At 30.2% G+C, this 14,424-nt stretch overlaps 2 protein-coding genes across 5 annotated transcripts; both read left to right on the forward strand.

Annotated features, from left to right (window-relative positions):
* The first annotated feature begins 760 nt into the window (after window positions 1–760).
* LOC113846728 (B3 domain-containing protein Os01g0723500-like) lies at window positions 761–5,047 on the forward strand. Of its 4 annotated transcripts, none has more exons than XM_027475307.1 (7): window positions 761–1,004; window positions 1,117–1,369; window positions 1,907–2,438; window positions 2,684–2,859; window positions 3,507–4,023; window positions 4,289–4,458; window positions 4,558–5,047. In XM_027475307.1, the coding sequence occupies exons 2-7, from the start codon at window positions 1,283–1,285 to the stop codon at window positions 4,870–4,872; spliced, it is 1,797 nt and encodes a 598-aa protein (XP_027331108.1). In that variant the 5' UTR covers window positions 761–1,004; window positions 1,117–1,282; the 3' UTR covers window positions 4,873–5,047. The 4 variants fall into 4 exon arrangements, with proteins under 4 accessions (XP_027331108.1, XP_027331110.1, XP_027331109.1 ...); XM_027475308.1 differs by having other exon boundaries at window positions 895–1,004; window positions 1,091–1,369; XM_027475309.1 differs by lacking the exon at window positions 1,117–1,369 and having other exon boundaries at window positions 856–1,004.
* A 5,217-nt stretch (window positions 5,048–10,264) lies between these two features.
* LOC113874144 (B3 domain-containing protein REM16) lies at window positions 10,265–13,157 on the forward strand. The gene is made up of 4 exons (XM_027512365.1): window positions 10,265–10,383; window positions 11,086–11,749; window positions 12,489–12,664; window positions 12,822–13,157. The coding sequence occupies exons 1-4, from the start codon at window positions 10,270–10,272 to the stop codon at window positions 13,155–13,157; spliced, it is 1,290 nt and encodes a 429-aa protein (XP_027368166.1). The 5' UTR covers window positions 10,265–10,269.
* Window positions 13,158–14,424: the final 1,267 nt, after the last annotated feature.

The following is a 14,424-nucleotide window of genomic DNA, read 5'->3' on the forward strand; positions in this document are numbered from 1 at the left end:
TATATATATATATATATATATATATATATAAAAGACGTTTTTTAAAAGTAAAGCCAATAACATGCATTTTATTATTTTATCATTAATTAACATTTATTAAAAAAATATAAAAAATATGTCAATTTTATTTATTAATTAATTTTTTTCATACTTTTAAAGTTATAATAAAATTTTAATTAATAATAAAAAATATATTACTTGCATTGTTCTGATTTTTTTTAATTATATAATTATAAAGTTTTGAAATTACACAGGATGGATGAGACCGAGTAGAGTAGAAGTATTACACAAGCTGGCGACGCCAAGCAGAGAAACCAAGTGACTGTGGTGACCGAAGGAGGAAATTAAAATTAGACGAACCTAATAACACATTCTATATTATCTTTTTTTTTAATATATTTAATTATTGATTAAAATTTATTAAAAGTTAAATTATTATATATTTTTTATTTTTATTACAAAATTAATATTTATCTCCCGTATTTTTATATATAATATGATAAAAAACTTTTTTATAATATATTTTAATTATTTATTAAAATTAGTTAAGAATTACAAAATATAACAAAAAGACATTAATTTAAGAATAAGATATACACAATCTTATAGCTTTTAATAAAATTTAATTAATAAATAAAAATATATTAAAAAGTATATTATTAATATTTTTTATAAAATTTAACTAATAATAAAAAATATACATTAAAATAAGTACGTTAAAGAACGAATTATGAAACAAGTGATATAGTGCTATTTTAGTAGGACGTTAGAGAACGAATTGATAACATTTCTCTACAAATAAAATAAAATAAGTGATATAGTATTATTTTAGGAGCGTAAAGAACACGCGCCTGCATTACAGTGTAGAATGGTAAATTTGATGCAGCAGCATTGAATGAAAATGAAAAGGAAATGAGCATTGCGAATACCACAGCAAGGTGGCTCCACGGATTTGGCCGAACCACTCTACAGTGCTGATGCCAACGAAACTACTGAAAACAATGGTCTGATTCTTCATCTTCTTCTTCGTTTCCCCGTTTCTCGACCCTCTCTCTTTATTATTATTATTATTATTATTATTATTATCCAGTTTCCCTAAAATTGTTCACATTCCAGATGTGCAATTAGCGATGATCAAGATGTAGTGATTTTTCAAAAAACCTAATTCAGATGCCGTGGGATTGTTCACGTTGAGAAGTACCAACACATTACTTTAAATTCGTTGTTCCAATCCGAACGGGGGGAATAAAAAAGAGAAGAAAGGAAAGAGAGGGTTTGGTTGATGGGTTGTGACTGTGAGGGAAAGTTAAATGTGAGAAGGCCTCATTTCTATGAGGTTTATTCCTCTGCTTTTAGCTCTCAGAGACTGGTAACTCCTCAACTTCTTCTCTCTCTTGTTCATGTAGTATATAGACCTAATTGCATGTTCCCAAACTTCAAATTCTAACTTCCCTAATTCTAATAATATTTGTAAGCGAACAAAATTCAATATAAAACTTACCTGTTGCTACCATTTAAGTTTTTTTTCAAGTTAGGGTGCCTGTTTCTTTGTTAAGGTACAATGCATTATAACTATTGCAGCTGTATGTGACAATAACAAGCTGAAGTATGTTTTTAATCAGAAAAAAATATACTTTTCTTTTACTCCTCTCAAATGAAAAATTTTGGGAAATTAAAAGTTCTAAACTTTCTCAGAAAGTCATGCTTTGTCATTCCCTTGAAAAAATGTGAAGGATAACGGAAACAGTGATCTAGTTTACTGTTTCAGATTATCCTATTCTGTTGCTAGTGCTGTTATATCTATATAAGAGGGTGTCGGAGATGAATGGTGTAAGTTTATCTTACCATAAAATGCTTTGTGGAGACGTGGAATTTTTCTATTTACAAGTGCATTGTTTTGATGCAGAAAATTCCCGATGGATTCGTCTGTCATATGGAAGGCAGAACGTATGGATTAGTTTCCTTAACTGGTCCTAGTGGAAACACATGGACTGTTCAATTAATTAAGCAAGATAATGATCTGATATTTGATCAAGGATGGCCAATATTTGTCATGGATCATCGTCTAGAATGTGGTGACCTTTTGGTTTTCAGATATGAGGGTCACTTGCATTTCACTGTGCAAGTATTCAATAAGGATGCATGTGAAAAAGAAGTAGCATTTCATTCTGAATGCAGTCAAAATTCATGTGACTTTGATAATGTTAGAGGGCAGAAAAGGGATACGAAGCAGAATTCTTTTGATGTTGTTGAAGGTGTTCCAAAGAAAATGAGAGGTAGCACTGTTGAGAACCAGGAAGTTGAGCTGGGTATTATTGGTAGAGAACTATCCCAGTATGAGGTAGTAAGACCAATTATTGCTAATGAAACCTCCAAAGAATGTTCAGCTAATGATGTCCCTGCGCCTTTTCACATGGAAAGCAGCAACGAAGATGAAGGTACAACTAATTTGATCAAATTCTGGTTCTCATGAAAAAGATATATTAAAATAGATCCAAACTTGCATTGTAAACTGGTACCTGTCTTGAGAAGTGTATTTTTCATTCTTATCTGTATATTTATGCCACAGCTTACACTTAAATGCTGAAACCTTGAGGTTTTATATGTGAAAATGCTGTCCAGAATGCAGTATATTAACAAAATCTGAAACTCTTGCTTGCTTGAATTGTTTCATTCAATGCAGAGGCATCCATCCTGTATAGAAGTCGGAGGGAAGATGACCATTATATGCTCAGTGGAATTTCATTAGCAAACTTATCAGCACATGATGAGAAAAAAGTAGCTCAGTCATTTACTTCCTCTTTTCCGTATTTTGTTAGAATCATGAAAAGCTTCAACGTCAGTGGTTCATATACTCTGGTGGGTTGTTCCCTTTAGTGGTCCTTATTTTAATTTCCAAATAATGTTGTTTATATCTCTGTCCTTATGATTAAGTCAGTTGTTTAGTGTTTAAAATAATTGAGACGTAATCTTTTTACCTTGATAGTATATCTTCCTTCATGTATGGAGGATGTAAAGTACTTCAGATATATACATTTTCAATAAAAGATTATCTCAATGAAAATTTCATCCGTACAAGTCATAATTAGTGAATGAACACCTTGGTAAATTTGAACTATTTTTGTCCTTGCACTTGAATGCATCTTGGAGTGATGTTCCTATGTTAAATGAAAATGCTGATAGACAAACATCTCAAGTAATGTACTTAAGCAAATCTATATCAGACTAAATTTAAGACCTTTTCTTCTGCTGTGACATTTAGAAATTGACTTCTGAGCAATTGTGTTACTATAATGTGCTTGTCTGAAAGGTGTTTATGATTTTTTTCTTTTTGTTATCAATGTAAATTGTAATGATACTTGCCTTTGCTTTTCCTTGAATATTTCCTATTATAAGTTTATTGGTCAATTTGTTTAATATTTGAAGTTTTCTTCTTACTTACTGTGTGCATGTGTATGGAGAGAGAGAACTCTTGCTGATACTACTTTACAAATGATATAATGCAGAATATCCCATATCAATTTTCAATGGCACATCTTCCAAATTGTAAGATAAAGATTATTCTTCATAATTTGAAAGGAGAACATTGGACTGTTAATTCTGTGCCAACAACTCGAGTGCATACAAGCCATACACTTTGTGGAGGATGGATGGCTTTTGTTCGTGGTAATAACATAAAGGTTGGTGATATCTGCATTTTTGAACTTGTGCACGAGTGTGAATTGCGTGTTTGCATTGCTGGGGTTGGAAAGGATGGGCTAGACAGCCAGCTTGAAAAAGTAGCTATTAGTAGGCCAAGTGCTGGACATGCTGTCACTTGCCATAAGACTTCCAGATACATGCCAATGAATCCTAAAGCCAGCTCCAAATGCATAAGAAAAGTCGATCTATCAGATAAGAAGTGGTCAAAGATTGGTCAAGAAACTGTTTTATCTGTTGACTTAAAGAAGTCAGGTAGAGCTTCAAATACTTCTAACAAGATGGGGCTTTGCCATCAGCCAAAAGCTGCCCATAAAAAGTTGGGTAAGGTTTTTTCTTTACTTGCCCAATATGTGACCCACTCAAATTCTAATTCAATGTAAATCTTATGTATCTGCAACAATTTTCTATGACATACTTTTGTTTTCAGAAAAAGGAGAATACAACCAAATTCTTTGATAATTGAAATTATTTTACTTCGCTAGTGAAAGAATTAAAAAAGGACAACCGTTGAATGCTTTCCTTCTATTTAAGTTTCTTCCTTCCTAATTATGACTTTATTCACATTTTGAACTGTAAACAAAAACAGCTGTTCAGAGGAGACATCGGGTTGAAGATGAGCTAAGCTCACAGGCTAAAGCTGGTTTGAGAATGTTGTTCGCACTTGATGAACAAAGAGTAGCTCAAGCCTTTACTTCCCCTTTTCCTAATTTCGTGAAAATCATGAAAAAGTTCAATGTCAGTGGATCATACACTTTGGTGAGTAATACACAACCATTTAGTGTCCACATTAACATTTTATTTATGAGTATGTATTTAATATCAATGCTAAATTATTTCTTGCCTGTTACATTGTAGAAAATCCCATACCAATTCTCCGCTGCTCATCTCCCAGCCTACAAAACAGAAGTTGTGCTTCGAAATTCAAGAGGTGAATGTTGGACTGTGAATTCTGTCCCAGATGCTAAAGGCAGAACAGTTCACACCTTTTGTGGGGGATGGATGGCCTTTGTTCGTGATAATGACATCAATTTTGGAGACACGTGTATTTTTGAACTCGTTGGTCAGTGTGAGATGCAGGTTTACATATCTGGGGTTGGAAAGGAGGGGCTTGACCATCAAAATGGGCATGTGAAACTTAATAGATTAGCTACCGTTCCATCTACCTGCTAACAATCTTGTTCATGAGAATTGGGCTTCGATGAAGATGTTTTATGGTGAGAATTGCAAAAGATCTTTTGCATTTTATGTACATATGTCTGTAATTCCATACTCTCTTGGTATATGTGTATGTGTAACATCTCACAATTCACATCCCAATCTATTCACCGACCAAGATTTTAGAATATATTGCGTATGCTTAATACGCCATCACTTTTAACATATTGTGATTGTTTATCACTATCAAACAAGGTTGGGATCATGATTCGAGTCTAATTGTTGCCATGTTATTGTAACAAAGGTTAAACTCCTGAATGCCATCATTATTCACAACTGATAATATTCTTTGGATATATGTTTGTATCTTCTGTAAATAACTGAGTAATGAGCTTGAGATTTGAGAAGTAAGCTCTCCCTCGCCAGGAGTTTGACCAGTTTCTTTTACCCGAAGGATTGTTCCAGAAACTGATAGGTGTCTTTGCTCTGTACTATGATACTTGCCAGTTTCTTAAATCTTGTAAAGGGGACTGAGTTGTACAGTATGTTTTTTCAATGGAAGGGAGGGGAGAAAAATTAAAATTTCCGTTTTTTATTTAAAAGAAAGGGGGAGTTTTAGAGAATGTTTGTTTCTATTTTTAAAAAGAATTTTCTCTTTTTAAAAATAAAAAATGTATATAATTTTTTATCTTAAAAAGAGAAAACTCTTTTTAAAAATAAAACAAACATACTTTTAGTTTTTCTTCTTCCCTTTCTTTGGTATAAAATGAGAAGGGAGAGAATATAAAATTATTATTATACTCTTAATTCAAATATTGTAGATAAAATAATTTTTAATGAGTTATTTGGCAAATACTACGAGAGAAACTTGTCTGAGTGCTATGTCACTCTTACACGTTGATTGATTCAAAGAAAGGAATGAAAGGAGGAATTTTATTTTATTTTTTGCTAGAATGAAAGGAGGAATTTTAATGGTAAGTCTCTAAAAGCATGCATGATTAATCTAAATCATGGTAAGTCTATTATGTTTTTATGAAATAACAACAGCATGGAAGGTAATCATAGCCCAATAATTTAAACCATGCCAAATTATGGCTTGCAATTATTTTTATATCCTTATTAAATTTATACTAATCTATTTGTTTATAAAAAAAATACCAGCAACACACTAATTAATATTTTTTTAAAAATATACTTTTAGTTATTAATTAAAATTTATTGAAAATTATAAAAGTCAAATAAGTGTCATTATTTTTCACTTTTAACTTAATAATTTTTTCTCATCAATAAATTTTAACTAATAATTAAAACATGATAAAAAGAATATGTTCTGAACTTTCTTTGATTATTTATATAAATAAACAGTGAATATTTTGTTAACACAAATTTCATAATAAATATTGATAAAAAATAATAATAATAAATATATTTTAAAAAATTTCATTCCTTTTGATTAAGAAAAAAAAGTATTGGTAATATTTTTTAAAATATTTATTTGTATAAATAAGACAGAAATAGTGATAGATTTTAGCCCATAAGCATAAAGGACATTAAAATTTCTCAATTAAATACCAATTTTCATCTCTTGAAATTGGAGGAAATTTGCGGTCATGACATTACAACATTATATTACAAACAAAATATAAGTATAACTCTTTAGATATTTATTAAAATCAAAATTTAACTTTAATAAAAAATATGTACCTAAGATTATTACAGATTATTAAAATGAAATTTTAACTTTGATTATCTGCTATGTTAATTTTAGAAATTAAAGTGTAATTTGATTAATTTTAATTTAATTTTAAATATATAAAAAATGTATTTTTTATTTTTAATATAATAAATATTTTTATGAATAAAACATTGTTCCGTTTTAGTTCCATTTAATAACTCTGGTTAAGTCATTCCCCATGCGCTCTTGAATTCTTGGTAAGTATGATTGTTTGTGGAATCAACACAGGCAAAGAGCCAATGCTAAAATGCGCTTCTTTTCATGACTGCTCATAACTCATAAGCACTCGTCGCTTCGGTTTCAGTCTTCAGATTCAATTCCCCAATTCCACCCACTCTTGTCATTTCAATTCCAAGACCGTATCCAACCAAGATCTCTAATTTTTCCTTAATTAATGAAAATTAATATTAAAATTCAATATATTCATTTTTAATTAACAAACTGTATTTAAAAAAATTAAATTATCTTTTAATAATTTTTTATGTATGTTCAAGGATACATATTAATAAATAAAAATAATAAATTTTTTACTAAAATAGTAATATTTTATACCATTAATATATATTAAATATTAAATATCTTATCACTTTTAATAAAAATGTCATGTACATAAATTTTTCTTTTTATTGTCTTTTTATATAAATCATTTTTAACTAAATTACACATATCATTAAAAATCATTAAAATTAGTTTAATTTTTAAAATTTTAAATATTATAACATGTGCAATTTTGATCTTGCTAGTTTTAGTTGCCTACATTTAATTTTTTAAATGCTAATTAATTCTTCCACCTCAAAGTTAATAATTTTATTATATATATATATTATTTTTATTTAAATATTTTGTATATTTTTACTTTATTTATTTGTATAATTTAATAAAATATCATTCTTCCATTACTTTTTTATTAATATTTAAATAAATTTTTAGGGTAGAAAATTTAATTTGAGCATTTGAAAATTAAAAGGACTAAATATAAATAATTTAAACTAAATAAATTAAAATTTCACATATATTAAATTATAAGCACTAAAAGTACAATTAAGTTTTTTATTTGATGTAAATCTTATTAAAAAATTGAAAAGTGTAAAATATAAGTTTTATCAATAACTTTATAAGAAAACTTAGGTAATAAATTATTTAATGTTTAGACTCCAAAATTGGAATAAAAATAATTTTATAATAAAAAATGAACAAAACATAATTTAAAGTATTTAAAGAGAATCTCATTTAGGAAAAAATTGACTTCTTTTAAAATTAATTCCCTTTATTTTGTTGGTAGAGGTACTCTTACTTAGACGGTATTATGAGTATTGCAAATTATATTCTGTAGTCTCGTCTTATTACTATTGGTATTTGTAAAAACAATAACAAATTTTGAAAGATTTTTATACGGGATTCTACTTATAAATAATTCTGATTTATTGAGTTGGTTACCATCCTTAATGGAAAATTTCTCCTTAAATTTGCATATAATCCATTGACTGTTCTTAATCCTCAACATGGAATTTCAATTATTTGATTTTATTTGGAGTTGGTTTGTGTCTCCAAAAATTCATACATTTAAAATTAAAATATATACCCAACAAAAAAAGTAAAATTAAAATATTTTATTTTACAAATAAAGTGAAAGTAAAATAAAAAACGACCCAATAGCTTTCTTTGTTGTTCCCTTTTTATATCAAAATTTTCAAAATAATTTTGCCTAATTATGATATCAAATTAGTTATTTCCGTTGTTTGCCGTTAAAATTTTTTCTTTTTCTTTTTATTGTTTTTTTAATTGCTTTCATCGTATGCACCTCTACTAATAAAAACTTGAATCTAAAGTACCATTTTGTTGGTATCTATATCTACTAATAGAAATTATGTTCCTTCAAGCAAAAAAAAAAAAAAAGTGAAATTTTCGTTCAAGCGAAATTTGACAAAACACTGCATAACATTTTCTTCTGGAGGGTAAAATCATCCAAAATTTTGAAGACGTTGGGATTCATAGATAGGGAATCATCATCTACAATGACACTCTTCTTCTTCTTCAACACCATTGCTTCGCTTTTAGTTATGACGTGTTGGAGAATGTTATTGTTACCTTTGACTTGATGGAATGAGTTTTTCAGAGATACCCCACCTGTTGATTCTGAATGCAACTTTAACTGTTGTGATTTTTTTGAGTACTTGGAGGATTTCTCAGTATGTGGGTTATGGATCGAGGAAGATGCAACAGGTATATGGGTGAGCAAAGATTGACAATAAATACTAAGACATAGTGATACGAGTTAGGAAATAGCATATGCAATTTGTTTCCTTCCACTCTCTAACAGGGTTTCTAGCTATGATCCTTAATATTGAACTTATTGTATTAATTTGCTGGCTTTTGTGTGGTTCTTGTTCAATCCTTTAAGCTTATCTTAAGAAGTTAGTTTGTTGTAAGCTTGATATGTCGTCATTGTCAGTGTTTACTTGAAAATATCCATTTGAGATTTTGAGGATGCAGCCATGCAGATGAAGGGATCAAATCATACTCATTACACTGCATGTCTGTATAGCTTCCTCACTGAGTTATCATCTATCACTGTGACTTGTTAGTGGTGCTTCCTCGTTTCATTGCTAAGTGTCTTTTATACACAACCTCGTATATCACAATTAACAAAAATAAATTATATTTAACATTTTCACTGAAGGGCATATGACTCTCTTAACCGAAATTTTTCTTAACTGAAAATAGAACTTGAAGTCAAGTTTCCATGTAAACTGAAAGGATTTGGATTTCCTTTGTCAAAGACTTAAATCCCTACCGTTAAACATAAAATCCTTGTTTTCCCCCCTCAATATTTATAAATTTATTTATTCAATACTTATATCACAACTTTTAGTTGTGTTATGAGATAATTATTTTTTAGTTATTTAATATCCTTTTAATTTTTTTAAAATTATTTTTTCTAAATTTTATTTTATGTTAAATATTTTTCTCTTCAAAATTCTTCTTTAATTTGTCTTTAAATATATACATATTATTTTTCTTCTTTCCAAAATTTCATTCCTTATATTCTTAAATTAACTCTTTTATTTTTCAAATTTATTTGGTTCCTAAAACATAAGCCACATGTAATTTATTTATCCAAATCAATTATTATATATATAATTTTTTATATTTGCAATATTTTTAATATATACTTTCTAAATTTCAATTAAATTAAAATATATCTATACAATATACTTTAATACTTTAAGGAGTTGTACTAAACACATTAATCACGGAATCATAAAATGATTTTTTTAAAAGAATACATTAAAAAATATTATAAATGTATATAAATAATATTTTAAATTCTTTTATGTACTTATTTTAAATACATGAACCCAAGTAAAATGGTGGTAACAACAGCAAATGCAGCAGTGGCGTTTTAACACAAATAAATTGAGTACCGCGGTGGCCTTTAACTCTCGTTATTGAATTTGGTGCAAACCCTTGAAAACAGTAACACCGCTCTCAATTTTAACTCTTCGTTTGGTTAGATCATAATAATAGCTTCTATAGTTAGTGTTTGGGTTATGTCTTTTGTTCCTGCATTCTGGGTTCAAGCATGTGCTTTGTGCCCCACAGTGCTTCAGCTTCTTCTGAACTAGTAAAGTTTGCACCTTTTTTGAAATCTGATTGATTTTGTTGTTTTAATCCAAATGGGTAGTTCGAATTGCAATGGTTGCAGATCGTGGGTGGATGATATTTACTGGACCCATTTTCAGTTCCTCCATTTTGTGCAATTTCTCCGTGCTGGATATGATCAAGGCCTTGTTAGTTCTTTCTCTTTCATCTTCTCAATCCTTATCTTTTGTGAATCATGAAATAAAACCTCTTGTAATGGTATATAAACTTTGAGGGTTGAGTGCATGCACTCCGTTTGATGTCCACAATTTTTACATTTCCTTAACATGTATCATTTTTTTTTATAAAAAGTTTTGAGCTTTATTTTTTATCAGCTGCTGTAATTCGTGTGCTTTCGCCCCCCTCCCCCCCCAATTATTATATTAAATGGTTATAGATGTACCTTTTCTAAATAATGACTTAGGATTTGTGACCTGAATGCTTCTGTTTTGTGTTGTGTTTTTGAGACACGTTTTTATGCTGGAGGAGGGCTGGTGTTCATTGGGCCAATTTTTTGAGCTTGCATTGCAATAGAGTAAACATGCATTTACATTGTAGGTCCTGCTCATGCATGCACCCTGATGTGATCATGATTGTGAATGCGTGGCTATTTTTCTATATATTTCTTTTAAGGATTGGACATGGGACCAAAAGGGAAGGAAAACGGAGTGAATGAGTAAGAAGATTGTAATGTGGTTGTTTTTGGCTTATTGTTCTGTTTCTTGTTTTGCAATCACTATTTACTTGTTATACCGAAGATGGTTGGTTAGTCTTAGATATGTGTTCTACTTCTATCAGCATGTTTCTGCTGCCCATTTTATCTTAACGATGAATGTCTAATTTGTTTGCAGGCACTTCCAAAAGCATTTTCAGATAATTTAAAGAAGAAACTGCCAGAAAATGTGTTCCTTAAAGGTCCTGGTGGCGTTGTGTGGAATGTAGGACTGACAACTAGAGATGATACCTTGTACTTCACGCATGGTTGGCAACAATTTGTGAAAGATCATGCTTTGAAAGAGAATGATTTCCTGGTCTTTAAGTACAATGGTGAATCTCAGTTTGAAGTTTTAATATTTGATGGGGGGAGCTTCTGTGAGAAGGCAGGTTCTTATTTTGTTCGAAAATGTGGGCACACTGAAGTAACTGAACAAGGGGGTGGATGTCTTGAAAACAGAAGGCACAGTGATAATTCTCAGGAGGAAGTTAATACCCCTTCAAATGCTGATGTTGAATGTGCTTCACCTGACAAATCTATGCATATCAACGGTACAGAGGAGCCGGTAGTTGTGCCTTCTCAAAGTCCTAGTGAGAAGATTTTAAATGCTGGTGTTGAATCTGCTTGCCACGAGCAGTTTATGGCTAATGGAGTCACCAAGTCAGAATCTGTTCCCCCCAAACCTACCAATAAAAGGATCAGGAACCATGTTTCTGCTGTCAAGCGCATTCAGACTAAGCGGAGAGGAAGACCACCAAAAACTTCTAGTTCTCATGAGAGAACACTTAACTTGTTGGCTGGTAACTTTTGACTTGTCAAAAAGGGAAAGAAAATATCTTTACTTCTGTTTCTCATGGACATAGTTTTATCTTAAACGGGAGTGAAAATTTTTATTCACCGACAGCTTCTTTAATTTTGAAAAACCACAACAATTGCAAAGGTTTCCAACTCCAAATATGCAGAATAATTGTGATAGGAAATAGTGGGAGTTGAGTGGTGCATTTGTGGTAAAGTATTCGTGCATCCACCTTTGGTTTTAAGTGGATCAATTTTATTAGATGCTTTTAATTCAAATAAAGAATGGATACACCCTTACTTTCTCACTTTAATTAGAGGAGATAAAGTGATGCAAATAATGACTCAAAGTTAGTTGAGACATGTTTTGTGCACGGAACACTACAAAAGATACCAAACAATTGATTTGGTAATAGTTGGCTGATATTGTCTGTATAGTCTTTATTGTGTGTGTTTTCCATGTTTCAATGTTGTTGGCATGTTTGATTCAGACTATTTCTGAAAATAGTCATTTATTTTTGCCCCTTATTTAAAGAGGTTTTTAGAAGAAAGTTGTTATTTTCTCGAATAATTATTTCCAAACCTGCAAGGCTTCCTAGTTAGCAAAATTAATTACAAAGATAAATTAAAAACATCCACTCTTCCTTCTTGAGCATCAAATTCCTTGCAAATAACTTTGTTTTTGTTTGAATCAATATTTTGACTGTTTGTTGATACAGCACCTTATTTTGTTTGTATTAATAGAATCTGAACCAGTTTCTGTGGGTTCAAGTGGGAAATCTGAAATATTTACCTCAAATAGAAGGCCTGTCACAGAAAATGAGATTAAAAATACCCTCCAGTTGGCCCAGGCAGCATGTACCAACAATAGTTTGCTCATAGTAATGCGACCGACGCATGTGTACAAGAGATTCTACTTGGTAAATAATTGCCTTACAATCTTCAAATTTGAAACTTGGTCTCAATTTAAATATTTATATTTTGCTGAAATAATTGTTATGAAGTTTCAAACTTGCTGCACTAGTGTATTAGTTTCATTGATTGTGATTAATCATTATACATTGTTTTGGTGAGTAGTCACTCCAACTTAAGTGGATGGCACAACTTACACCCTCAGGATCTCAAGAACTGATTTTACGCATGGGAATGGGTGAATGGCTTGCCAAATTCACTGTCCATAACTGTCGCAATAGTGGAGGACTCACACGTGGGTGGAAACAATTTGCCTTGGATAATAACCTTGAAGAGTTTGATGTCTGTGTGTTTGAACCAGCTGGCCACATGAACAATGTTTTGGTTTTGGATGTGACCATTTTTAGAGTTGTTGAGGAAATTGTTCCTGTTACTGCAGCTACTAGTTCAGGAGGAAAAAAGGGTAGGAAACCAGTAACCAAGGCATACACACAAATTTAGTGCATCATTAGGGCCAGTTCTGATGTGTGAAGTAGTTAATTTCATTGTTGGAATGCATTGTAAGTTCATAGTTAATTGTGGTAGGGCCGTAACTAAGTTACTCCTTTGTGTGTATAATGTGCGTGTCATGTGGGATGCTATTATTTCAATCTCCTAAGAGGGATTAATTTAACCCAAACTTTCTTTTGCTGTTTTTAGACCTTTTATGGCCTATCTCTTAAGATAACAGAATTCAACTACTTTTCTTTTCTTATCTTATTTCTAAGTCTTTTATTTATGAGTTTATTATATCTATCACTTTAGTGTAAATTTTATCTTATGTTAAAAATAAATAAGATAGAATAACATAATGTTATTTCTTTTTAGTGTGGATCAAATGTAAGATAGGATAAAGGTTTATCCTACTTTTATCTTGATTATTATATTCTTATCTAGTTCTACTGTTGTTCATATCGTTTTTTTTTTTCCTATTCCTATTTTGTCTATCAAATAGGCTTTTTAAGGTTAAAATATGATATGCATAATTATTTGCGACATTGAATTTCAACATAAAAAATTCTTGAAAGATGGAATTTTAGTCCTTTTTTTTGGTCTTAATAAAATTCTTCCTTTAAACTCTGATTTTTATTTAGTCCTTATTAATGAAAATGGTGAACTGTGTAGAAAAGAATGAGCTGGAAGTGAAAATTGAATTATGAGAAGAATGAGCTTTACTAGATTGAACAAGGAGGAGGAGAGTTCAAAGGTTCTATAATTTAATTTTTCTTATTTAAAAACTTTCAAATAATGATTATTATAAAAATTATTTTTCTTTCTTTCTTTTTTCTCTTAAATCTAACTTTCAAACACAACTTTACATAGAGGAGGTGGAAAGAGTATAAATTTAAAAACATGAATTTATAAAAATTTTGGAAGATTTAAAATTATGAAAATCTATTTTGCATTTAAAAATTTTAAAGTAAGGGTGATGTGAGAGGTTGTGGTTTGAAATGTTGGTGAATTGAACTTGGTTTTAAAACCCTAGGTAAATATATACTTTCACAGTTAATTAAGCTATTTATCCACTAGAAAGGAGGAATACAAAGGAAATCCGTAATGTTTCTTAGCAACAAGAGAGCGTCGAAGTAAAAATTCCTAGATTGAACTGGCTTCATGCGATACTATGGATTAAAACAATGAAGCACTCCTCAATACAATAAAAATTGGTTTGTAATAAATATTAGGGTTGAACGATAAGATGTATCGTAAAGAGGCCAGATTATCCAAG

The sequence above is a fragment of the Abrus precatorius genome, unplaced genomic scaffold, assembly GCF_003935025.1.
Source record: "Abrus precatorius isolate BTA unplaced genomic scaffold, Abrus_2018 Scaffold8, whole genome shotgun sequence".
Classification (NCBI taxonomy): Eukaryota; Viridiplantae; Streptophyta; class Magnoliopsida; order Fabales; family Fabaceae; genus Abrus; species Abrus precatorius.